At 44.4% G+C, this 24,836-nt stretch overlaps 1 protein-coding gene across 1 annotated transcript; it reads right to left on the reverse strand.

The window, feature by feature from the left end:
* Positions 1 to 787: 787 nt before the first annotated feature.
* Positions 788 to 19,317, reverse strand: LOC122546808 (complement C1q tumor necrosis factor-related protein 3-like). Its single transcript, XM_087981176.1, has 4 exons — positions 19,300 to 19,317; positions 19,146 to 19,220; positions 8,370 to 8,463; positions 788 to 1,188 (listed from the first exon to the last, which is right to left on the reverse strand). Exons 1-4 carry the CDS (start codon positions 19,315 to 19,317, stop codon positions 788 to 790), a joined length of 588 nt encoding a protein of 195 aa, XP_087837302.1.
* Positions 19,318 to 24,836: the final 5,519 nt, after the last annotated feature.

Genomic DNA, 24,836 nt, shown 5'->3' on the forward strand with positions numbered 1-24,836 from the left:
TTGACACCACGTGCGAATGTGGATTCGCCATAAGCTTTACCAGCATGGTGTCAATTCTACAACTTTTTCTCTCGGTATAGCTCCCACATGGAGAACTTACTTTCAAAGCTTTTCATTGTGATATATTTTTTGCATTGGGATCTGCATCTCCACCATTTCAAAACTGAGTTTGCTTCAACCAATTGAACAGATTTAAAACAGAAGAGGAGAAATAATTTCTATGAAAGGATCATGAATCTGTGGAATTGACTACCCCAGAGGGTGGTGGATGCTGGGACATGGAGTAAATTTAAGGAGGTGATAGACAGATAGCTAATTAATAATGAGTGGCGGGTTATGGAGAGTGGGCAGGCAAGTTGAGACTGAGATGAGATCAGCCATGATTGTATCAAATGGTGGAGCAGGTTCTGGGGCTGAATTGCCTCCTCCTGCTTCTAGTTCTTATGTCCTTATATCTTTCCCTCGATCTGACCTTCTTTCTTAGTCCCTGTCTCTCAGTGTCTCCCTTATTGTCCACGTCACTTATCTAAAGAGATATTTGTTAACAGGATAAGTTTCTGAAGTGTACTATATAACAGATTTGTTAATTCATAAACTCTTGTGATTCAAATGTGATTATCAGCGATAAACAGTGTAGATTTTCCACTTTGGTGTCGGTGAGCTTGTTATAAGTGAGTTGTTATGGTAAGGTTTGGCAGGGTGGTCAGAAAATATTGACCAATTTGTGGCAAAAGCTTCTGACACACCAACACAGAAGTGAAGAATTTATCTCAATGTTTCCAATCCATTATTGAACAGAATGAGCCATTATAAACCCCTGGAAGCTGAGTGATCCATCGTGACTCCACAAATTCCCAGAAACTAGCTTGACCCACACTTGGTCTCCTTTCTGAACATTCAGGAGCTCGGTTTTGGCTGAGAGCTGTGAACTTTCATGTGGAAGCATGCTCGGGATTACACTGACTGTCTTATTGTTCACGATCAGGGCCACATCTGTCTCCAGCCCCCTCCCTGGCAGTGAAGAGTAACCGAAAAAGTACAGCCCACTCTTGGGACTTGTGAACTTTCCAGTGTTGTTACTGTACCCCTGTCTGAGATTCACATTGACGACATCATACACGATCGGATCCACAGGAGTGGGCACATGATTCATTGTGGAGCGCTGCACATCAAAAACCACATCCAATTCTGATAAAATAGAAAATGGACATTTAAAGTCATTACTCAAAGCATTTTTCAAACTTCAAATTGAGAGAATTTGCTAATAAAATGTCGGGATGCAATCAAGTTAAGCCCAGACACTGAACATTGAGGAGGTGGAGGTGAAAGACAGTCACCTGTACTTCAGCATTGTCATGGCTTTTATGATAAACTATCTTTCTTCACTTGGAAAGTTAAGGTGACCTGGGGTCTTTGCTGAAATTTTCTGATGCTGTGGATTGTGGTAATGTCAGTATGATTCCTCTCACCTTCCCTTCTCACACCTGAAGATGTTGTGCCTTAATAGGGGACAGATGTATGAGCAGGAGACCTTGCCTCCACCCAATTAACCCACCTATTGAAGACATTGTGTTGAATAATTAAATGGTACCTCGTCCAGGTGGCCAGAATGAATAAAAAGAGATCATCCACTCTTCCCTCCACCATGCCCATTCTTTGAAATAAGCAGACTCCTCTGCCTCCATCTCTCAGAGACATCGTGTGTACCTGCTTAGTGTTAAATTTCTTTTGCCATCAGCCACACTCTGTTGGGCAATGCTAGTTTTGTATTGTAGGACCAGTTCATTTGGAACTGACTGAGGCTATTCCAACTTATTTCACAGTTCATCCCATCTTGTCTGGATGAGATGTGAACCCAGAGCAATGTTATTTCCCATTTCCCTATCTAGTTCCCTATTCAGATGGGTTCAGGTACAGGTCGTTCCCCTGTGACACCTTAGTTACTTTTTTTTTCTTTCTCTTTTTTTTTCTTAAATCTCCTGTTTTTTCTTTTTTTTCAAATTTAACCCCCACACTACCACCTAAGTGCGGTGGTGCTTATTTTTTCCCCAGCACCCATGGTGTCTGTGTATACGTGTGAGACACAGTGAAAGACACAAAGTGCATGAATCTTTATTCAATTTCCATCACCAGGAAGATAGGAAAACACCCGGGTGGCCAGTGACAAACACTGCCCTTCACATCAAAGGGCAGTGCTGTGTGATCAAACAGTTAAGGGGAGGGTAGGGACTAAATCAAAGTAGAGTTGGAGGGAGAAATGATGCACTCCACTCCCTGCGGCGCCCACCTCTCCCTGAACAACTTCAGGGTGTTGGTGGACACCGCGTGCTCCTTCTCCAAGGACACCCGGGCTCTAACGTAACCGAGGAAGAGGGGCAGGCAGTCGGGCCTAACGACGCCCTCCACGGCCCGCTGCCTGGACCTGTTGATGGCCAGTTTGGCCATGCCCAGGAGCAGACCCACGAGGAGGTCTTCAGACCTGCCTTCCTTCCTCCGTACCGGGTGCCCAAAGATCAGGAGCGTGGGACTGAAGTGCAACCAAAAGCAGAGGAGGAGGTTTTTAAGAAAATCAAAGAGGGAGTGCAAACACCCACACCCAATATATACATGGTCCACGGACTCCACAGCGCCACAGAACAAGCAGTTGGGCTGGGAGTCCGTGAACCACCGCAATCTGCGGTTGCAGGGGACTGCTGTGTGCAGCACCCTCCACCCCAGATCCCCGAGAGAAAGGGGGAGGACCCCCTTCTAGAGAGCCCTCCACTGGGGATCCCCACCGCCCGGTGGCAAATGGGCACGCCAAGGCGTGTCCGGACGGTGGATGAGAGGGAAGAGGTGGACGGTGTGCAGCAGCAGTCTATACAGGGCCCTCCTTTTCACATCCTTAAACGAAACAAAATTAAAATTTCGGAGGCGGCTCAGGTTGTGGGGCACAGGCTCCCGCGGGAAGAACGGGACCCTGGAGCCAATGTGAAATTCCGTCCAGGCTGGGGTGAGCACGGACGGGATCCCACCGCACACCTGAGCGTCCTCCAACTGGTGCACTACGTCGAGTCCGAGCACCGCCGTTTTAAGGCGTCGGATGGCGGTGGCCACGTACCGGACATCTACCGCTGCCCTGCTTGCTATGTCCTGCGGCAGCGTCCAGCCCAGGCCCCTGGCACCCAGCACGTCCCCGACCCTGGTCACCCTCGCCGCCACGGCCCTCCCCTCCGACAGCCACTCGAACCCGTGAGTACGGAGGTGCGGATTCCTGAGCAACGGCTCCCTGACGACAGCCGCTACTCCAGCCGGAGGGTAGGCATGACGCGATTCGACCATGTTCCAGACAGTGATCAGGTCCTGGTAAAAGACAGGCAGCGTCTTGAGGGCGACCTCCAAACTGTCACGGTCGACGAACAGGAGCTGCGTGTCGTAGTTGAGGTTACGCACCTGGCGGAAAAAATACATCGCCAGGGCGCACCACCTAGGATAAAGAGCCATTCGCAGTTTCACTGTACCGTCCGTGAGTACTTAGACATGCATGGCTTAATTTTTGAGACAAGCATATGCTACTGGCAGGATCAACCAGGTACACCTTAGTTACATTCCAGCAAAACCTTGTTAAATAGAAAATTGCTTCATATAAATGATGGGGCAGATGGGAAAAATGGGATTGGGATAGACCAGCAAAGACTATCACTCACAGTCACTTAAAAATCACCCAAAAGTCTAACGCAATGTATCACACAATCTATAACCCTCTCAAAATGAATGCTAACATTGCATTGCCTTCCTAACTGCCAACTGAACCTGCATGTTAAGCTGAAGAGAATTCTGAACTTGGACTACTGTATCCCTTTGTGCTTCAGATTTCCGAAGTCTTTTCCCATTTGGAAGATAGTCTGTGCCTGTATTCTTTCTACCAAAGTGCATAACCTCTCAATATCGCACATTGTCTTCCATCTGCCAGTTCTTTGTCCACTCTCCGTGCTTGTCCAAGTCCTTCTACAGATTCCCTGTCTCATCAACATATCCTGACCCTCCATCCATCTTTGTGTCGTCTGCACGCTTGGCAGCAACGCACTCAGTTCCTTGTCTCGATCGTTAATGTATAATGGCCCTGCAAGAACTCCACTACTCACCGGATGACATCTTGAAAAAGACCCCTTTAATCCCATTCCCTGTTTTCTACCAGTGAGCCAATCCAGTATCCACACCATTACCTTGCCCCTAACACCCATGGGCTGTTGTCTTATCTAGCAGCCTCCTGTGTGGCACCTTGTCAAAAGCTTTCTGGGAATCCACATACATCACATCACTGGTTGTCCTTTGTTTAACTAGCTCATGACCTCCTTGAAGAATTTATCAGGCATGCTTGGACAAAGCCGTGCTGACACAGTCTTATTTTACAACGTAGGTCTTAGTACTCCTTTATAACTTACCAATGACAGAGGTCAGGCTATAATTTCCTGTCTTCTGCCTCTCTCTCTTTATAAAGTGTTACATTAGCCATTTTCTAGTCGTCTGGGACGTTTCAGTGATTTTTTTTCTGAAAGACCTCCTCAGCTGTTTCCTTCAGCACCCTGAGCTGTAGTCCATCCAGTCCAGGTGATCTGTCTACCTTCAGACATTTCAACTTCCCTAGCCCCTTTCTCCTTAGTGATGGCCACTGCACTCATCTCTGCTCCTTGACTCACTTGAAGTTCTGGTCTGCTACTGCTGTCTTCCACTGTGACGACTAATGCAAAGTATCTATTTAGTTCCTCTGTAATTTTTTTATTCCCCATTACTACTTCTCCAGCTCATTTTCCAGTAGTCCAGTGTCCACTCTTGCCTCTCTCTTACCTTATATATTTCTAAAAAAAACCTTACAGTCTTCTTTTATATTACTAGCTAGCTTACTTGAATGATTCAGCTTCTCTCCCCTTATTGCTTTTTTTAGTTAGCATCTGCTGGTTTTAAAGTCTTCCCAATCCTCTGGCTCCCCACTAATCTTCACCACATGATGCACTTTTTCTTTTGTTTTCATGGTGTTCCTGCCTTCTCTTGTCAGCCATGGTCAGCTTGTCCTCCCTTTAGTCTGATTCTTCTTCCTAGGGATGAATTTCTGCTGTGCCTCCCAAATACCCCATAAACCCCTGCCCTTGCTGTTCTACTGTCTTCCCTACTTGACTCCCTTCCTGAAGAAGGGCTTATGCCCGAAACGTCGATTCTCCTGTTCCCTGGATGCTGCCTGACCTGCTGCGCTTTTCCAGCAACACATTTTCAGCTCCCTTCCAATAAACTCTGGCCTGATCCTCCCTCATGTCATTGTACTCACCTTCAGTCCATTATAATACCATTACGTCTAAATCAAGCTTTTCCCTCTCAAACTATCTCCTGATTTAATTTCTTCCCCACAGACTGACAATTGCTTGGGGGTCTGTACATAACTCCCATTGGGGTCTTTTTATCCCTTTGCAGTTCCTCAATTCTATACAAACACATTCTCTGTCTTCCACCCGCACCCTCCCATGTCGCTTCTTGCTATTGATTTAATCTCGATTTTGACTAACAAGGAAATCCTGTTCCCTCCACCCACCTGCCTGTTCTTTCCATAGGATGCGTATCCTTCGATATTTAGTTCCCAGCCCTGATCCCCTTGCAGCCATGTCTTTGTAATAGCCACAACATTGTACCCACTGACTGTGGGAAGCTAGGGAAGTGATTGCTGGGCCCCTTGTTGACATATTTGTATCATCAATAGTCTCAGGTGAAGTGCTGGAAAGACTGGAGGTTGGCTAACGTGGTACCATTTAAGAAGGGTGGTAGGCCAGGACACATAGACCTCACATCGGTGGTGGGCAGGTTGTTGGAGGGAACCTGAGGGATAGGATTTACCCGTATTTGGAAAGTCAAGGACTGATTAGGAATAGTCAGCATGGCTTTGTGTGTGGGGAATCATGTCTCATGAAATTGATTGAGCTTTTTGAAGAAGTAACAAAGAGGATTGATGAGGGCAGAACGGTGGACCTCATCTATGTGGACTTCAGTGAGGCATTCGACAAGGTTCCCTACGGAGACTGGTTAGCAAGGTTAGATCACACGGAACACAGGGAGAACTAGCAATTTGGATACAGAACTGGCTCAAAGATAAAAGATAGAGGGTGATGATGGAGGGTTGTTTTACAGACTGGAGGCTTGTGACCAGTGAAGTGCCACAAGGATCGGTGCTGGGTCCACTACTTTTCGTCATTTATATAAATGCTTTGGACGTGAACATTTGAGGTACAGTTAGTAAGTTTGCAGATGACACCAAAATTGGAGGTGTAGTGGACAGCGAAGAAGGTTACCTCAGATTACAACGGGATCTTGATCAGATGGGCCAATGGGCTGAGAAGTGGCAGCTGGAGTTTAATTCAGATAAATGCGAGGAGCTGCATTTTGGGAAAGCAAATCTTAGCAGGATTTATACACTGAATGGTAAGGTCCTAGGGAGCATTGCTGAACAAAGAGACCTTGGAGTACAGGTTCATAGCTCTTTGAAAGTAGAGTCGCAGGCTTTCCTTTATTGGTCAGAGCATTGAGTTGGGATGTCATGTTGCAGCTGTACAGGACATTGGTTAGGCCACTTTTGGAATACTGTGTGCAGTTCTGTTCTCCTTCCTATTGGAAGGAATTTGTGAATCTTGAAAATCTTCAGAAAAGATTTATGAGGATGTTGCCAGGGTTGGAGGTTTTGAGCGATAGGTAAAGGCTGAGGAGGCTGATGCTGTTTTCCTTGGAGCGTTGGAGGCTGAGGGGTGACCTCATAGATATCTATAAAATTATGAGGGGCATTGATAGGATAAATAGACAAAGTCTTTTCCCTGGGATGGGGGAGTCCAGAAGTAGAAGGCATCGGTTTAGGGTGAGTGGTGAAAGACATAAAAGGGACTGAAGGGGCAATTGTTTCACGCTGAGGGTGGTGCGTGTGTGGAATGAGCTGCCAGAGGAAGTAGTGGAGGCTGGTACAATTGCAATAGCCTCACTCTCCGCAACTAGATTCTCAGTTTCCTGACCCACAGGCCGCAATTGGTGAAGATTGGGAACAATATTTCATCCTCACTAACAGTCAACACTGGAGCCCTCCAGGGCTGCGTAATCAGCCCCCCACTGTACTCACTAATACCCATGACTGCATTGTCAAATACCAGACTATTGCCATTTACAGGTTAGCTGATGCCACCACCATCGTTAGTCAAATCTCAGATGGCAATGAAACAGATTACAGAGGGTAAGTGGAAGACCTGGAAAAATGGTGCACTGAGAACAACCTAGGCTCTCAATGCCTGCAAAACTAAGGAACACATTATTGACTTTTGGCAGGATGTTATTCATGCCCCCCTTCACATTATCAGCACAGAGGTGGAGGGAGTGGAGAGTATCAAGCTCCTGGGAGTGGTCATCCACAACAGGCTTTCTTGGACTCTTCATGTGGACACACTGTTCACAAAGGCCCAACAACTTCTCTTCTTCCTCAGGCAGCTGAAGAAATTTGGCATGATGGCGAATACCCTTGCCAACTGTTATAAGTGTGTCATCGAGAGCATTCTGTCTGGATGTATCACTGCCTGGGATGGCAACTGTACCATTCAAGATCGGAGACAGTTACAGAGAGTGATGAACTCAGCCCAGACAATCACAAAGGCCAACCCTCATCTATAGAATCCATCCACCAGGCCCACTGTCAAGGAAAGGCCGCCAGCATTCTCAAAGATCCATCCCATCCTGGCAATGTTTTTCTACAACGTCTACCATTAGGGAGAAGGTACAGAAACCAGAACACACCCATCAGCCAGTTTCAAAGCTGTTACTATCCTACTGTTAGAATACTGAATGTACTCACATACTCTTAACATTCGCCTGTACCTGTGTTTTTGTTTTTGCTGCTGGTACCCATTATTTACTTATCTGTATTACTTAACTCTGTGATCTGCCTGTATTGCTCGCAAAACAAAGCTTTTCACTGTGTCTCGGTACACATGATAATAAATTGAATGCAATATTTAAGAGGCATCTCGATGTGTATATGAATCCGAATGGTTTAGTGGGATATGGGCCGGGTGCTGGCAAATGGGATGAGATTAGCTTGGGATATCTGGTCGACACGGACGAGTTGGACTGAAGGGTCTGTTTCTGTGCTGTACCTCTCTATGACTCGATTTCAATCTGTACTACAAGCTCATTGCCCTCGTTCATGTACTGTGTGCGTTTAAGGATAAGTGTCCCCTTGGTCCTGTGTTGACTGCTCCAATCCCCACAGTTGTCTTCTCATCTGATGTGCCTGAAATCAGATCCCTGACCCTTTCTGTACTCTGTCTTATGACTTGTTGCTGAAACTTGTTGGAAACGTTGCATGAACTCACCTTTATTCCAAGCATAAATAGGTCCAGGTCTGGGTTTTGCTTCTGTGATCAATTTCAGTGGATTACTTAGTTTCATTTCTTCATTTGCAACTCCCTGGAACAAATTGAAAAACTGAAGTAAATGTTTGTTTGTTCTCTGATATGCACAGCTGAACATCAGTGTTTGCAGGATGTTAAATAAAAACAGAAAATACTGGAGAAACACAGCAGGTCAGGTCGCATTTATTGGAGAGAGACACAGAGTTAGCATTTCAAGTCTGATATGGCCCTTCAGAACTGAAAAGTGTTGGAAAGTGATGGTTTTTATGCTGTTGACAGAGGGAGAGAAGGAGCAAGAGGAACATACTGTGAGGGTGCCCAGAGCAGAAGACAATAGGGGTTTCAATAATTGTAAAAGAGAGACTGAAATGTCAAATAGTGTTCATGATCAGTTTGAACAGGAGAAAATAGGTCAGCTGTACTGGGCACAAAGCTAAAAAGACAGAGAGGGGGGTATAATGTGTGTTCACAGTTTATAATTGTTGAATTCCATGTTGGGTCCTGAAGGCAGTAACGTATCTATCGAGGTAGAAAATGAGATACTGTTCCTCCAGGTTGTGTTGAGCTTTGTTGAAACAATATAGCAGACCCAGGACAGTCACATGAGCATGGGAGCAAGATAGTTTATTGAAATGACAAGGAACTAGAAGGTCAGAATCATTCTTACAGACAAAGCAAAGGTGTTCAGCAAAGTAGTCACCCTGTCTGCTTTTGGTCTCACCAATATCACGGGGAGAGTGGGGATGAGGAATTAGTAGGAATGATGGAAGAGTGAACCAGAGAGAGATGTTGCTGGTAGCATATTGTGAGAGGTTCAGGAAATGGCTGAGGATGGTCCTTTGAATGCAGGAGACTGGTTAAGTGGAAACTGAGGACAAAGGAAGGTCCTGAGGAATGTTGCTGAACAAAGAGATCTTGGAGTGCAAAGTGGAGTTGTAGGTAGATAGGATGGTGAAGAAGGTGTTTGATATGCTTTCTTTTATTGGTCAGAGCATCAAGTATAGGAGTTGGGAGGTCATGTTGTGGCTGTACAGGACAGTGGTTCGGCCACTTCGCAATATTGTGTGCAATTCTGGTCTCTCTTGTATGGGAAACATGGTATGAAACTTGAAAGGGTTCAGAAAAGATTTACAAGGATTTGAGCCAGAGTTAATGATTTGAGCTCTAGGGAGAGGCTGATTAGACTGGGGATATTTTCCCTGGAATGTTGGAGGCTGAGGAATGACCTTTTAGAGGTTTATGTTGATACAATCATGAGGGACATGGATAGGCTAAATGGACAAAGTCTTTTCCCTGGGTTGGGGGCGGGGGTTGGGTTGTGGGGTGGGAGGGAGGTGAAGAGTCTAGACCAAGAGGGCATAGGATTAGGGTGAGAGGGGAAAGATTTAACTGGAGAGGGTGGTACATGAGTGGAATGAGGAAATGGAGGATGATATAATTACAACATTTAAAAGGCATCTGGATGGGTATATGAATAGGAAGGGTTTAGAGCAATATGGGCCAAGTGCTGGCCAATGGGACTGGATTAGGTTAGGTTGGCACCCCTGTGGAAGGTACCATTATGAGAACAGATGCTGCAGAGGAACAGGGCAAATGGAATGAAGTCCTTTCAACAGCAGGGTATGAGGAGGTGTTAACTGTGGGGGGTTGGAGAGGTTGTAGTGGGTATTGGTGGGCAAGCTCTTATCAAGAAATAGAAAAATCAAAATTGAGGAAGGGAAGGGGAATGTCAGAGATAGACCAGGCAAAGGTGAAAGAAATATGGAAGTTTGAATCGAAACTGATATTTTTTTCCAATTCCAGATGAGAGCATTAATGATCATCAGTATTTTGGAGAAAGAGTTGTGAGAGGGACCTGCGTAGGACTGGAACAAGAAATGTTTCACAGACTCAGCAAAGGGACAGGCAGAACTAGGACCCATGCAGGTGTCCATATCCACTCCCTTGACCTGGAGAGTGAGATGAGTTAAAGGATACCTTATTTAAAGTGAGAATAAACTCAGCCAGATGATGGAGCGTGGTCCATGATGGGAACTGTTTAGGCATCCATTCAAGAAAGAAGCAGAGTGCCTTTAGACCATCCTGATGGAGGATGGATGTGTCGAGGGATTGCATATCCGTGGTGAAGAGGAAGCAGCTCAGTCCAGGAAACAGGAGATTGTGGGACTAATGTAAAATATCAGAAGAACCATAAATGTAAGTGTGAAGAGACTGACCAAGGGAGAAAAAGTAGAGTCAAAATATGAAGACCTGATTTCAGAGGGGCAGGAGCAGGGTGAGAAATGGGTCAATCCTGTTTGTGAAGTCTGGGAAGAAGATAGAAGCAGGCTTTGAGGCCCTGAAAGATATTTCATCCCCTGAGGGAATCTACAAGTAGGGGGCTCTGATGAAAACTAAAAGGTTTCCCATTGAAGATCGATCAAGGACAATTTATTCTCTTGAGGATTGTAGGTGTTTTTGGTGATTGATGCATTCTCTCCCCAGTAAGCAATGGAGGCACACTTATTAAGTATATACCAGGCTGAGTTAGACAATGACAGAAATTGCTGGAGAAACTCAGCAGGTCTAGCAGCATCTGTGTAGAGAGAAATAGTTAATGTTTTGAGTCCAGTGACCCTTCCTCAGCTATTCATAAATCAACATGTCACTAGTACCTCAGTACCAATGCTGTATTGGGTGGAGGGTGAAATATATTTTCTTGATGAACACAATTTGCTATTTCTCCCACAAAGTTTCAGATGTTCATCCAGATACTTATACTCTGCTTCTGTGATAAATTATATATTTTCTGTGGGCAAGATAACTGGATTAGTAAGGGATATGTTGTTGCAAAATGATTAACTTATTGATGAGAGTTTTAAACTGGTGGTGTTGCGGTGCTTGGAGCTGGATTGGTAAGTTAGGACAGGATTGGTGAGTGATTGGCGTGTTGATAGAGGTGGGAGGAGGCCAATTTGGAACAATAGCACCCTACATTGAAATGTCATTCTCTTTGAAGTAAAGGCCAACATTCCTTATTTCCCACTGAACTTGGATATATTTGTGATTTATGGACGAGGACTCCTGAATCCCCCTCTGTTCTGTAGCTTTCTGCAGTCTTTCCCGATTTAAGTATTCAGCTCCTTTATTCTTCCTGTCAAAGGGCATCACCTCACATTTTCCACCTGCCAAATGTTTGCCCACTCACTTAACCTGTCTGTATCCCTCTCCAAATTGTTTGTGTCATCCTCACCGATTGCCTTCCCACTTAGTTTTAGCCCCATTTGCAAATTTAGCTTCAGGATATTCACTTTCTCCATCCAAGTCAGAAAGAAGCACGGGAAATAATTGTGGTGGAGAGCATGTGTGTGTGAGGGGGAGGGGGGGGGGGGAGAGAGAGAGAGAGAGAGAGAGAAATGAGAGTGTATGTGTCTATGTGTGAGTGGGCAAGATAGTGTGAGAGAGGGTGCACTTCCATTCTAACTGATTAAAGACTTAAAAGTCATCGAGGTTTGCCCAGTACATTTGCATCTGTTGTATGACTGATCTTTTGTTGATAAATTCTGTGTCTGATATATCATCCCTCAGCAGCACCTGAAGAAGGAGCAAGGCTCTGAAAGCTTGTCTTTTCAAGCAAACCCAGTGTCGTGTGAGTTTTGACTTTGTCCACCTCAGTCTCACATCAGCACCTTCACATCATGGCTTATGTTGTAAAGTAGTGTAATGTGTGATACCTTATTTTAACATCTCCTGAAAATCCAAATGTATAACATCCACTGCTTCTCCTTTATCTGTCCTGCTTGTTGCTGCCTCAAAGAATTCTAGTAAAATTGTGAGACACAATTTCTCCTTTGTGTGGCCATGCTACCTCTGCTTGAGCTGTTCTGCATTTTGAAATGGTCTGCTATTACATCCTTTACATTGCAACAATATTTCTCCAGGAGCAATATCAGTTCAACTAACTGGCTTATAATTGTCTGGTTTTGTTTACCCCCTTTCCTTTTTAAATAAAGGTGTCACATTGACAGTTTCCCAATCCTCTGGGATTTTTCAGACTTGAAGAATTCCTGGAAGATTTCTACCAGTGTGTCCACTATCTCTGTAGCTCCTGTGTTTAATATCTTGAGAAGCATTCCATTAGGCCTATGGACTTTATTGGTCTTTAGCCCTGGTAGTTTCTCCAGCACCTCTTCTCTTTTGATAATTCTAATATTTCAGAGTCACTGAATCAAACGGCACAGAAACAGACCCTTTGGTACAATTCTTCCGTGCCATCCAAGTTTAGCAAACTACATTAGTCCTATTTTCTCTCCTGCTTTTGTCTGGTGAACACTTAGTAATTTTGGGATGATACGAATGTCTTTTACTATGAAAACAGGTGCAAAGTAGTTATTCAACTCCTCTACTTTTCCTGGTTCCCAGTTATTATTCCCCCAACCTCATTCTCGAAGGGGCTTATCATCTCTTTGGTTCATAAAGGAGCTTTAGCTGGCAATCTTGATAGTGCTTGCAAGTTTGCCCACAAAGTTTTATTTCCTCCCTCTTCATTTTTTTTTGATGATTGGTGTCAGTCTGAGCTGGGCATGGGCAGGAGATGATCAGTCAGATTTCTGATTTTGCAGAAATGTAGGTGTGTGGGCATTGGGTAGACCTGTAATGGCCTGTCTCTTACTTCCTGAGCTCTGCATTCAGTCCCTTTATGATAGGATGCAAGTAATCTCACATGTTCCTAGAATTATAGAATTTGGTCAGTGCCAAAGGAGACCATTTGGACTATTCATGTTTGTGTCAGCTCTCTGAATGAATGTCTGAGATTAGATTAGATTACATTACGGTGTGGAAACAGGCCCTTCGGCCCAACAAGTCCACACCGCCCTGCCGAAGCGAAACCCACCCATCCCCCTACATTTACCCCTTACCTAACACTAGGGGCAATTTAGCATGTCCAATTCACCCGGCCCTGCACATCTTTGGACTGTGGGAGGAAACCGGAGCACCCGGAGGAAACCCACGCAGACACGGGGAGAACGTGCAAACTCCACACAGTCAGTCACCTGAGGCGGGAATTGAACCCGGGTCTCTGGCGCTGTGAGGCAGCAGTGCTAACCACTGTGCCACCGTGCCGCCTTACTGCTGCCATTTTCCTAGCTTCGCCCCCATAACTTCACACTTTTTATTGGACAGTTTTCTTGCACATGTCATGGGTACATATGATAAAAATCCAGTTAATTTAATTAATTTTGATATATGGCAAATCCTATGGGAACACTTAAGGGAGTGTAATAGGAGGACATGGGAAAAGGAGGGGGCAGCTGGAAGGGGAGACAGGAAATACAAAGGGTCAAAGTGAACAGGCAACATAGGGAGAGGGCACAAAGATTTGCAGAAGAAACGATACAGAGGGAGAAAGGAAATGGAGAGAGTTCAAGGTACAGCAAGAGGTAGCTGAAGACTTGGCCACCAATGCTGAATCAATTAAAATGAGGGTTAGGGTTTGGCCAAAGAGGCCAGTGTTAAATGGGCACAGATATCTTAGAACATTGTGGGCTGGAGGATATTACAGAAATAGGAAGGAACAAAGTCATGGAAGGATTTGAAAACAGGGATGAGAATTTTTAAAAGAATGTGTTCCTTAACTTGGAACCAGAGGAGGTGAGCAAGCCCGTGGGTGGGCAGGACTTTGTGAGATTCAGGACATGAGAGTGTGGATGAGGAGTGCATGGAAATAGGCAATTCTAGAGGGAGGAGAAAGTGAGGACTGCAGATGCTGGAGATCAGAGCTGAAAATGTGTTGCTGGAAAAGCACAGCAGGTCAGGCAGCATCCAAGGAGCAGGAGAATCGACGTTTCGGGCATAATTCCTGAAGAAGGGCTCATGCCCGAAACGTTGATTCTCCTGCTCTTTGGATGCTGCCTGACCTGCTGTGCTTTTCCAGCAACACATTTTCAATTCTAGAGGGAGCAAAGGTGTGGCTGAGAGTTTCAGCAGCAAATGAGCAGGGAATGTTGATGGTGAAATGATGGAGGTGGAAATAAATAATCTTGATAAGCGTGTGGATATCTGATCAGATATGGGCAGCATGGTGGCACAGTGGTTAGCACTGCTGCCTCATACTGCGAGACACCTGGGTTCAATTCCCACCTCAGGCAACTGTCTGTGTGGAGTTTGCACATTCTCCCCGTGTCTGTATGCGTTTCCTCCGGGTGCTCAGGTTTCCTCCCACAGTTAAAAAGAAAATGTGCAGGTTAGGTGAATTGGCCATGATAAATTGCCTGCAGTTTTAGATGTAGGGGAATGGGTCTGGTTGGGTTGCTCTTTGGAGGGTTGGTGTGGACTTGTTGGGCCGAAGGGCCTGTTTCCACACTGTAAGTAATCTAATATTCAACTTGAAAATCATATTTTTTGACAAAATATTTTCTTGAGATGTATATATCATTGGCAAGGCCAACATTTGTTGCCCATCTGTAACTGAGCTTGAAGTAAGTGGCTTGTTTCCCCATTTCAGAGGGCAGTTCAGAGTCAGAGTTGATGTGAGTCTGGAGTCACATGTTCCTCAGAACAGGAGATTGTCCGAGAAGGCATGAGTGAGCCAAATGTGTTCTTTTCATGATAATCACTGTGGTTTCCCCAGAGCTGAGGTGAGGGGTATTGATAGAGTTAGTGGGAGTTGTCTTTTCCCGAGGATGGGGGATTTCAAGATTAGGAGGCACATTTTTAAGGTGAGAGGAGAAATATTTTTAAAAGGCATGGGTGGATGCTTTTTCTTTACCACAGAGGATGGCTCATGTGTGGAATGAACTTCCTGAAGAAGTGGTGGATATGGGTACCATTAGAATGTTTAAAAGACAATTGGATAAGTACATGCATAGGAAAGGTTTGGAGGGATATGAGCCAGGAGCAGCAGGTTGGGACTAGTTTAGTTTGGGATTATGTTTGGCAAGGACTGGTTGGATCAAAGGGTCTGCTTCTGTGCTGTATGGCTCTATGACGCAATATAGAAATTGACTTTAAATTCCACCTTCTGCTATGGTGGGATTTGAACCGTGATCCTGAGGACATTAGCTTGGACCTCTGGATAACCAGTTCAATAACATATAACCATCTCCTCCCTAAACATAGCTGGAAATGTGTTGCTGAAAAAGCGCAGCAGGTCAGGCAGCATCCAGGGAATAGGAGAGTCGACGTTGCGGGCATAAGCCCTTCTTCAGGAATGGGCTCTCCTATTCCCTGGATGCTGCCTGACCTGCTGCGCTTTTCCAGCAACACATTTCCAGCTCTGATCTCCAGCATCTGCAGACCTCACTTTCTCCTCCCTAAACATACATGTGTAGCTGGTACCCAGGCTGTGAACAGGGTGGTTCAGCCTCAAACCCAGCTACCAGACAGAAGAATGGAGCTGGTAAGTCAACACTGAAGTTTGTCACAAGGATTAAAAGATAGGAGCTTTTGATTCCTGTCACTTCGTTGGAAGCAATGTTTGCTGATATGGTACTGGATATCAGACAGTCTGACAGTTTAGAAGTGATGAGGGTATCGAGAGGTGATGATGGGGTGGAGCTGGGAGTTGTCGGTGTGGACATTGATGTGTTTTCAGATGATATTTAGAAGCATCAGGTAGATATGAAAGAGCCCATAGAGCCCGTGGTGTTAGAGGTAAGGTACGAGTATGGATAGAAGATTTCTTTCTGCCTGACAACCAGAGAGTGGGGATAAAATGGTTGTTCTCAGGATGGAAGCTGGTGACTAGTGGAATTCTGCAAAGGTCAGTGTTGGGACGACAACTTTTCATGTTTTACATTAATGGTCTGGATGCAGGAACTGAGAGCATTCTGGCTAAGTTAGCAAATGATACAAAGGTAGATGGAGGGACAGGTAGTGTTGAGGAGGCTGGGTCTCTGCAGAAAGATTTAAACAGGTTAGGAGAGTGGGCAAAGAAGTGGCAGATAGAAGATAATGTGGGAAAGTGTGAGGTCATGCACTTTGGTAGGAAGGATTGAGGCATAGACTAATTTCTAAATGGGGAGAGAATTCAGAAATCTGAAGTGTAAAGGGACTTGGAAGTCCTAATCCAGAATTGTGTAAAGGTTAACTTGCAAGTTGAGTCGGTAGTTAGGAAGGCAAATGCAATATTGGTTTTTATTTCAAGAGCACAAACATAAAAGCAGAGATGTAATTCAGAGGGTTTGTACATTTCTGGTCAGACCATAATTAGAATATTGTGAGCAGTGTAGGGCCCCATATTTCTAGCTTGGGAGTGGGGCCAGGCGAGGTTCACAAGCATGATCTCAGGAATGAAAAGCTTAACATAGAGTTATAGAGATGTACAGCACGGAAATAGACCCTTTGGTCCAACCCATCCATCCCATATGAGGGATGTTGAAACTCTGGGCCTATACTCGATGGAGTTTTGAAGGATGTGGGATCTAATTGAAATTTACAGAATACTGAAAGGCTTGGCAAGAGTGGGTGTTGAGAGAATGTATCCATTAGCATTTGAGACTGGAACCCGACAGCACAGCCTTAGAGTAAAGGGAAGGCATTTCAGAACAGAGATGAGGAGAAACTTCTTCAGTCAGAGAGTGGTGAATCTATGAAATTCATTGCCAAAGAAGGCTGTGACAGCTAGGCTATTGAGTCTATTAAAGACAGAGAGAGAGATAGGTTCTTAATTGTTAAAGGGATAAAAGGTTATGGGGAGGAGGTGGGAAAATGGGGTTGAGAAACTTCTCAGAGTCTAGATTAGAGTGGTGCTGGAAAAGCACAGCAGGTCAGGCAGCATCCGAGGAGCAGGAAAATCGACTTTTCAGGCAAAAGCCCTTCATCAGGAATAGAGGCAGGGTGCCTGCAGAGTGGAGAGATAAATGAGAGGGGATGGGGATGGGGAGAAAGTAACAATAGGTGAATGGGGATGGGGCTGGAGGAGTTGACCTGGAGGTTGCAGTGAGAGAGAGACTCACTGAGATTCTTGTAGAGAGAAGAGGAAAATTTCTTCAAGGCAGTGAGTCTCTCTCTCACTGCAACCCCCAGGTCATCTCCTCCATCTCTCCACTCTGCAGCCATTCAGCCCATAGAGTCTGCTCCGACATTCAAGGAGATAGTAGTGGATCTGATAATCCTCAATTCAACATTTCTTGCCTTTTTCCCATAACCCTTAATCATAATCAGGATGGAGATACATTTTTAATGCACCACCCTCATCAGCCTTATGTGGTAAAGAATTCCACAGATCCCCTCCCCTCAGAGAAAAGACTCCTCTTCACCTCTGTCTTAAATGTGTGGCCCCTGAGATTGTCTTTCTGATCCTTGACTCTCACACAAGGGGAAGAAACCTTTCCACATCTAACCTGCCAAGTCCTCTGAAAATCTTGCATGTTTCAATAAGGCCATCTTTCATCCTTCTTTATGATTCATGCCTTGTGTAGTTTTAGCATAAACCTCCCTACTTATGCACACCATTCCCTTTGAAATAAAGGCCAATATTCCATTTGCCTTCTCTATTACCCACTGAACCTGAATGCAAGCTTTTTGTGATTCATGTTCCAAATCACAAACAGAAAGTGCAGGAAAAAAACTCAGCAGGTTTGGCACCACCTGAGGAGCAATAAAAGTGTGAATGTTTTGAGTCCAATATGATGTCTTCTGAACTTCTCCATGAGCTGATATTGTTAACAGTTCTCTCCCATCAGGTTCTGTACCTTTCTCTTTCAAGTCTAACATCATCACTCCAACTCAAAAAGATAATCCTTCATCCCATTGTCATTGTAAGCTTTCACTCTCATCTGTAATCCTTGTTACATCTTTGATTATATTTTGCCAAAACAAAATGTGGCCCATCTTACGCTCAAATTGGTATTTAAATTTCTCCAATCAGTTCCTGTCACAGTCTCAAAAGGACTTTTAATCAAAAACTCAAAATGGCATATTTTGCTAATGTGATAGAGGTAAACCATCCCTCCATACCCTCTTTGCAACCTTCAGCAATGCCTGACTATACCATCCTGCAATCAATTATAATTGCTTCTCTTCCACTTTTATACCATTACTTCTCGTGTCCCTTGAGGATATATCCTTGTCCTGCTCCTAGTTCCATCAGACCATGTGACCATAAGACGCAGGAGCAGAAATTAGGCCATTCGGGTCTGCTCCACCATTCAATCATAGCTGAGATGTTTCTCAAGGTAAAAACAAGGACTGCAGATGCTGTAAACCAAAGCACAGCAGGTCAGGCAGCATCAGAGGAGCAGGAAAATCGACGTTATGGGTTATGGTCTTCAACATCCACAGTATTTAACTTTTTTACAGCTAATGGGGAATTGTGTTGATGGAGTGAGAGGTCTCATTAATAAATTCTGTTCAGCGTCAGCATAAAGGGAGTTAGGGGAGCAAATAGAGAAAGAAACGAGTTCATGGTTATGGCAGGTTGGAACCTGAGAGGGAATATGGCCAAAGGGAAAGGAATAAAGAAATGAAGACAGCAAACTGGACATTCGATGTCTGACTGTCTAACGGACCATGAATTCCTTGAGCGTGTTGAACATGAAAGTGATAGAGACAAGACAGAGAGATTTAAGAAGAATTGCAGCAGAGAAAAAGAGCTGGATGTTCTCTTTGGATGCCAGTCCATTCCTAGAATAATATGTAGCTGTGGCATATGTGAGCAGAAATGAAAACACTTTATATGATCGAACAAGGTCTGGCATTAAATCACTAAGCAAGGGAGAATTGGACAGACACATTCAATTCGTCTGTTATCCTTACCTGAAAATCTTCCTGTATATTTTCCAAGGCATAAATCTGATAGATACAGTGAAACAGGATTAAACACAGGTTTCCCTGAAACAAAGAAATGTTCTTTTAAGTAAGATAAAAGAAACCTGGTATGCAAACCATCACCATTGCTACTTGAACCTACCAATCCAAAGGAATTCATTCTTATTGACTTTGAGACCAAAATACCTTGCCTTCAACTTTTTCTGAATCTAATGATGTTCAGCCTCTGCCAGATCTCCAAATTTTACAGACCTTAGCTCTTTGTCTGCTTTCTTTTCTGCAGTTTCCTGTTCCTTCCTTCAGATTTTATAAAGTATACTGCCAAAGCCACAGCCCACCATTTAATGTCATTCAAATCTTGATAAACATGCAGATGTTGAAACCAAAACACCCACATACATGGCCTGCAAATTCCAGTAACTTAAGATGTTGTCTCCAGTAGCAACGAAGTGCTGTTCAGTTCGAGGATTCTTCTGTCAAGTGTAACATTCAGTTTCTCTTGACAGTGTTTTTGTCCTTGTAGTATTTTTCAATACATGAAGATGATCTTTGCTGCCATGAATCCTCTCCAACTGTTCCTCCAATCAAATACCATACACCATATACTGTTTATCCTCCTGCATCTCTATTGTGCTGACAATTTAGATTCATTGCTCCAACTCCCAGTCAAACTCAGTTTTCCAGAGTGTGGTCAGGAGAAGAGTACAGCACTCAATCAGGAAAAGTCAGGAAATTGGAAGAATGGGAATTTGGTAGATGGGATGGAGGAAATAGCGCAATGTATGTCAAAGAAGAACTAGCTCCCAAGTGCAGCAGGTGTTAGGGAAGGTGAATGGAATGTTGGTTTTATCTCAAACGGAATGGAGTATAAAAATCATGACGTCTTACTCAAACTGTGCAACGCAGTAGCTAAACCTCTCCTAGAATAGAAATACTTCAGAATAAACCTGTTGGACTGTAACCCGGTGTTAGGTGATATTTAATTTTGCCCACCATAGTCCAACACCACCTTGCCATAGAATACTGTGGACAGTTTTGTTCCCTTATCTAAGGAAAGATATGCTGGCATTAGAGACGGCACGGTGAGTGTTCAACAGGTTTATTGTGGGCATGGAGGAATGTTCTTATGAGGAGAGGTTGAGTAGGTTGGGCCTGTACTGATAAAAGGTTCTTGGGGGGGGTTTGACAGGGTAGATGCTGAAAGGTTGTCTCCCCTTGTGGGACAATATAAGACCAGAGGGCAGAATTTCAGAGTAAGGCTTTGCCCGCTTCAGACAGTGATGAGGAATAACCTCTGTCAGTACTTGGAACTCTTTACATCGGGGTTTGGATGCTGTGTCGTTAAGGCTGAGATCTTTCAGCAGCCAGGGAAGCGAGGATTAATGGGGAAAAGGCAGGAATATGGAGTCGTGAATTCTGTTCTGAAGATGGGTCACTGGACCTGAAATGTTGACTCTCCTTTCTCTCCACAGATGCTGCCAGACTACTGAGTTTCTCCAGCTGTGTCTGTTTTCCTTTCCGATTTCCAGCATCTGCAGTTTGTGGTTCTGAATTCCTAAGGAAAAACAATCCGATCAGCCACGATCTCACTGAGTGGTGGAGTAGGCTTAATGGGCCAAATGAGCAACTTCAGCTTCTCCATTTTCTGGTCTTTTGGTCCACTGGTTGGAATTGTATCGAGCACACACAGGGAGGGAGTTGTTGTTCTGGGAGGTTTGACAGCATCACCCAAGGACACCTCTGCAGGAATTCCTCAGGGTGCTGGTCCCACTGCTGATTCTTCAGTGATCTTCATGCAGCCATATGGTCAGAAGTTGGATGGTCACAAATGATTGCACAGTGTTCTCTTCCATTTGTGACTGCTAAAATACTGACACAGTCCGTGTTCATATGCAGTAATTCCTGGACAATCTTCTGGCTTGGGCTGATAAGTGGCAAATGACATTTTTTGCAACACTAGTAACAGGTAGCTTATCATCTCCATTTGAATTTCGATGGCATTATCATTTCAGAATAACCCACTCTTACCAAACTTGACATTATCATTGACCAGAACCTGAACTGGGCCAGTCATATAAGTATTGTGACTACACCGCACAGTGGCACAGCAGTTAGCACTGCTGCCTCAAAGCCCCAGTGACACCGGTTCAATTCCTGCCTCAGGCAACTGGCACATTCTCCCCTTGATTGTGTGGGTTTCCTCCGGGTGCTCCAGTTTCCTCCCACGGAACAAAGATGTGCAGGTTAGGTGAATTGGCCATGCTAAATTGCCCATAATGTTAAGTCAAGGGGTAAATGTAGGGGAATGGGTATGGGTGGGTTGTCCTTCGAAGGGTCAGTGTGGACATGTTGGGCTGAAGGGCCTGTTTCCACACTGTAAGTAATCTAATCTAATACGTCAGAGGGTGGGAACACTTAGTGATTACCTGATTTGGCTTCACACAGCCTAACGCCATCTTCTGGCACAGATCAGGCCTATGATGGAATGTCCCACCTTGCCTGGATGAGTATGGCTCTAACAAGGATCAAGAAACTCGTGACATTAATATGGCTCCAAGAGGTTATTTTGTCCTCATTTTCTTTTTAAAAGTAGAGGTTTTAAGACAGATGTGACGAGCTCTGTATTGTGAAAGTGAATAAAGTTAACAGCTTGTGAGGCCATGGGTTTTTTTTAAAGTGGAACAATAGAAGCAGCCTGAAGGGGTGTGGTCAGGCTCTCATAGAACCAGCATTTTTAGTTTCTTTATTTTTCAGTAGAAGTTGTTGCTGGGTCAGTTGCTGCAGTATATCTCTCCCTGTTATACTCTATTTCAGGGGTACAGGGTTGAAGCGTTGATTGGTGATGATGAGTAAGTTTGCGGATGACACAAAGACTGGGCGTGTGGTCAACACTGAGGAGGAAGATGTTAACACACAGGTGGAATATAAACTGATTGGTCAGATGGGCAGATGAATAGCAGCTGCAATTTGATCCTGAGAAATGTGAGGTGATGGCCTTTGGTAAAAATAACAAGACATGGGAGTACTCAGTGAGGAAACTCAGGAACAGAGGGATCTTGGAGTATTTGTCCTCAGATCCCTGAAGGGGTTCAGGCAGGTTAATAGGGTAATTAAAACATACAGGATGTTTTCCTTTATCATTCATGGCATGGATTATAACAGCAGGGAGATTACATTGGAACCATAAAAGACTTAGGTTAGGCCACAGCTGGGTTATGTGTGCATTTCTGAACACCACACTATAGAAAGGATGTGATTGCACTGAAGGGAGTGTAAAGGAAATTCACCAGAATGTTGTTTGGGTTACAGCATTTCAACTGTGAAGAGAGACTGGGGTCGCTTGGGTTGTTTACTTTGGAGCAGAGGTGGTTGAGGGGGATCTGATAGAGGTCTGAGTTGGACATTTCCAAAGATTCCTAAGTTTTGGAGTGATGTAAACTTTTCTCCTATCAGTCCTAAATGATTTCCCTCTTACCCCAAGTCTCTCGTTGTGATTTAGATTCTTCAGTCCGGGGAAACCAATTTTCAATGCCTATCCTGTCAATCCATTTCAGAATCTTGAATGTTTCAAAAAGATCCCCTCTCATTCTTCTAAACTTAGAGTCATAGAGATGTACAGGTTGGAAACAGACCCTTCGCAGGGTGTTTAGAACCAGTTTACTTAACCTCTAATCACAGGTAGATCCACTCAGCCCAGAAACCAATGGGAGATCAACTGCATACAGTCCTGTGAACATGGTCTCACCAAAGCCTTACCATCCTTTCTCTTGTACTCTGTTCTCCTTGCAATGAAGGTGAGGAGGGTGAATTCCTCCTTATCCACATGCTAGTTTTGTGTTCCTTGTACAAGTACACTAAAGTTTTTCTGAAGATCAGGATGGAAATGTTTCTGGCCCTTTAAACATAGGTTGCTTTTCAATTCTCACTGTCAAAGTGAGTAACTGTTCCATCTGAGTTACTTACGGCAACTTGTTTGGATATATTATAACACTCCTCTGGGCAAGTGTGAGCCGAACCCAGGCATCTGGCTCAGAGGAAGGGACACTACCACTGTGTGACAACACCCCTGTTCCACATTATACTCCCTCTGTCACCTTATTACTCTGGCAATTAGTGTGTCTATGATCTTTTTACAGCCTCTTTGTGACTTCCTCACAGTTTACATCTCCATTTAAAGTTTTGTTTTAACGAGGTCAGCCAGCTGGGTCTCATAGAACATGAGTTCTCTGACTGGGACGTTAACCAGAACTACTGACCCTCTGGTGGCTGATACTATATGAGGCAGTACTACAGCCATGGACGGTTCATGTGGAAATGAAGGGTGACTTGATTTCAGGATACTGACCTTTGGAGTTAACATAGAGCATAGAACGTTACAGTGCAGTACAGGCCCTTTGGCTCTGATCTGTGCCTACCTGTGAAAATAATATGATGACCATCGAACCTACACTGTTCCATTATTTCACTGTGTATGTCCAATGTGCATTTAAATGCCCTTAACTTCAGTGAGTCTACTACTGTTGCAGGCAGGCCCTTCCACGCTCCTACTACTGACTGAGTGAAGAAACTACCCCGAATATCTGTCCTCAGTCTATCAGAAAGATGTTGTGAAACTTGAAAGGGTTCAGAAAAGATTCACAAGGATGTTTCCAGGGTTGGAGGATTTGATCTATAGGGAGAGGCTGAACGTTGGAGGTGAGGAGTGATTTTATAGAGGTTTACAAAATTATGAGGGGCATGGATAGGGTAAATAGGCAAAGTCTTTTCCCTGGGGTCAGGGAGTTTAGAACTAGAGGGCATAGGTTTAAGGTGAGAGGGGAAAGATATAAAAGAGATCCACGGAGAGTGGTACGTGTATGGAATGAGCTGCCAGAGGAAGTGGTGGAGGCTGGTCCAATTGCAACATTTAAAAGGCATTTGGATGGTATCTGAATAGGAAGGGTTTGGAGGGATACAGGCCAGGTGCTGGCAGGTGGGACTAGATTGGGTTGGGATATCTGGTTAGCATGCACAGGTTGGACTGAATGGTCTGTTTCCGTGCTGTACATCTCTATGACTCTATGAATCTAAGTCTATCAGTCCTCAATTTAAAGCTATGTCCCCTTGTGTTAGCATTCACTATCAGACGAAAAATGCTCTCACTGTCTACCCTACCTAACCCTCTGATTATGTTATACTTCTCAATTAAGTTACCTCTCAACCTTCTTCTCTCCAATGAAAACAGTCTCAGTTCCCTCAACGTTTCCTTGTAAGACATTCCGTCCATACCAGGCAACATCATAGTAAATCTTCTCTGAACCCTTATCAAAGCTTCCACATCCTTCCTAGTGACCAGAACTGCATGCAATACTGCAGGTGCGGCCTGACCAGTGTCTTGTACAACTGGATCATGACCTTGTGGTTCCAAAACTCAGTCTCCCTCCCAATAAACACCAACACATCATATGCCTTCTTAACAACCCTGTCAACCTGGGTGGTAACGTTCACGGATTTATGGACGAGGAGACCAAGATCTCTCTGTTGACCTACCAAGAATTTTACCATTAGCCCAGTACTCTGCATTCTTGTTACTTCTTCTGAAGTGAACTACCTCACACTTTTCCACATTAAACTCCATTTGCCACATCTCAGCCCAGCTCTGCATCTTATCTATGTTCCTGTGTAACCCACAACATTTTA

Source organism: Chiloscyllium plagiosum, unplaced genomic scaffold, assembly GCF_037043375.1.
Source record: "Chiloscyllium plagiosum isolate Xiang-an unplaced genomic scaffold, Cpla_swu_hap1 HiC_scaffold_39, whole genome shotgun sequence".
NCBI classification, from domain to species: domain Eukaryota; kingdom Metazoa; phylum Chordata; class Chondrichthyes; order Orectolobiformes; family Hemiscylliidae; genus Chiloscyllium; species Chiloscyllium plagiosum.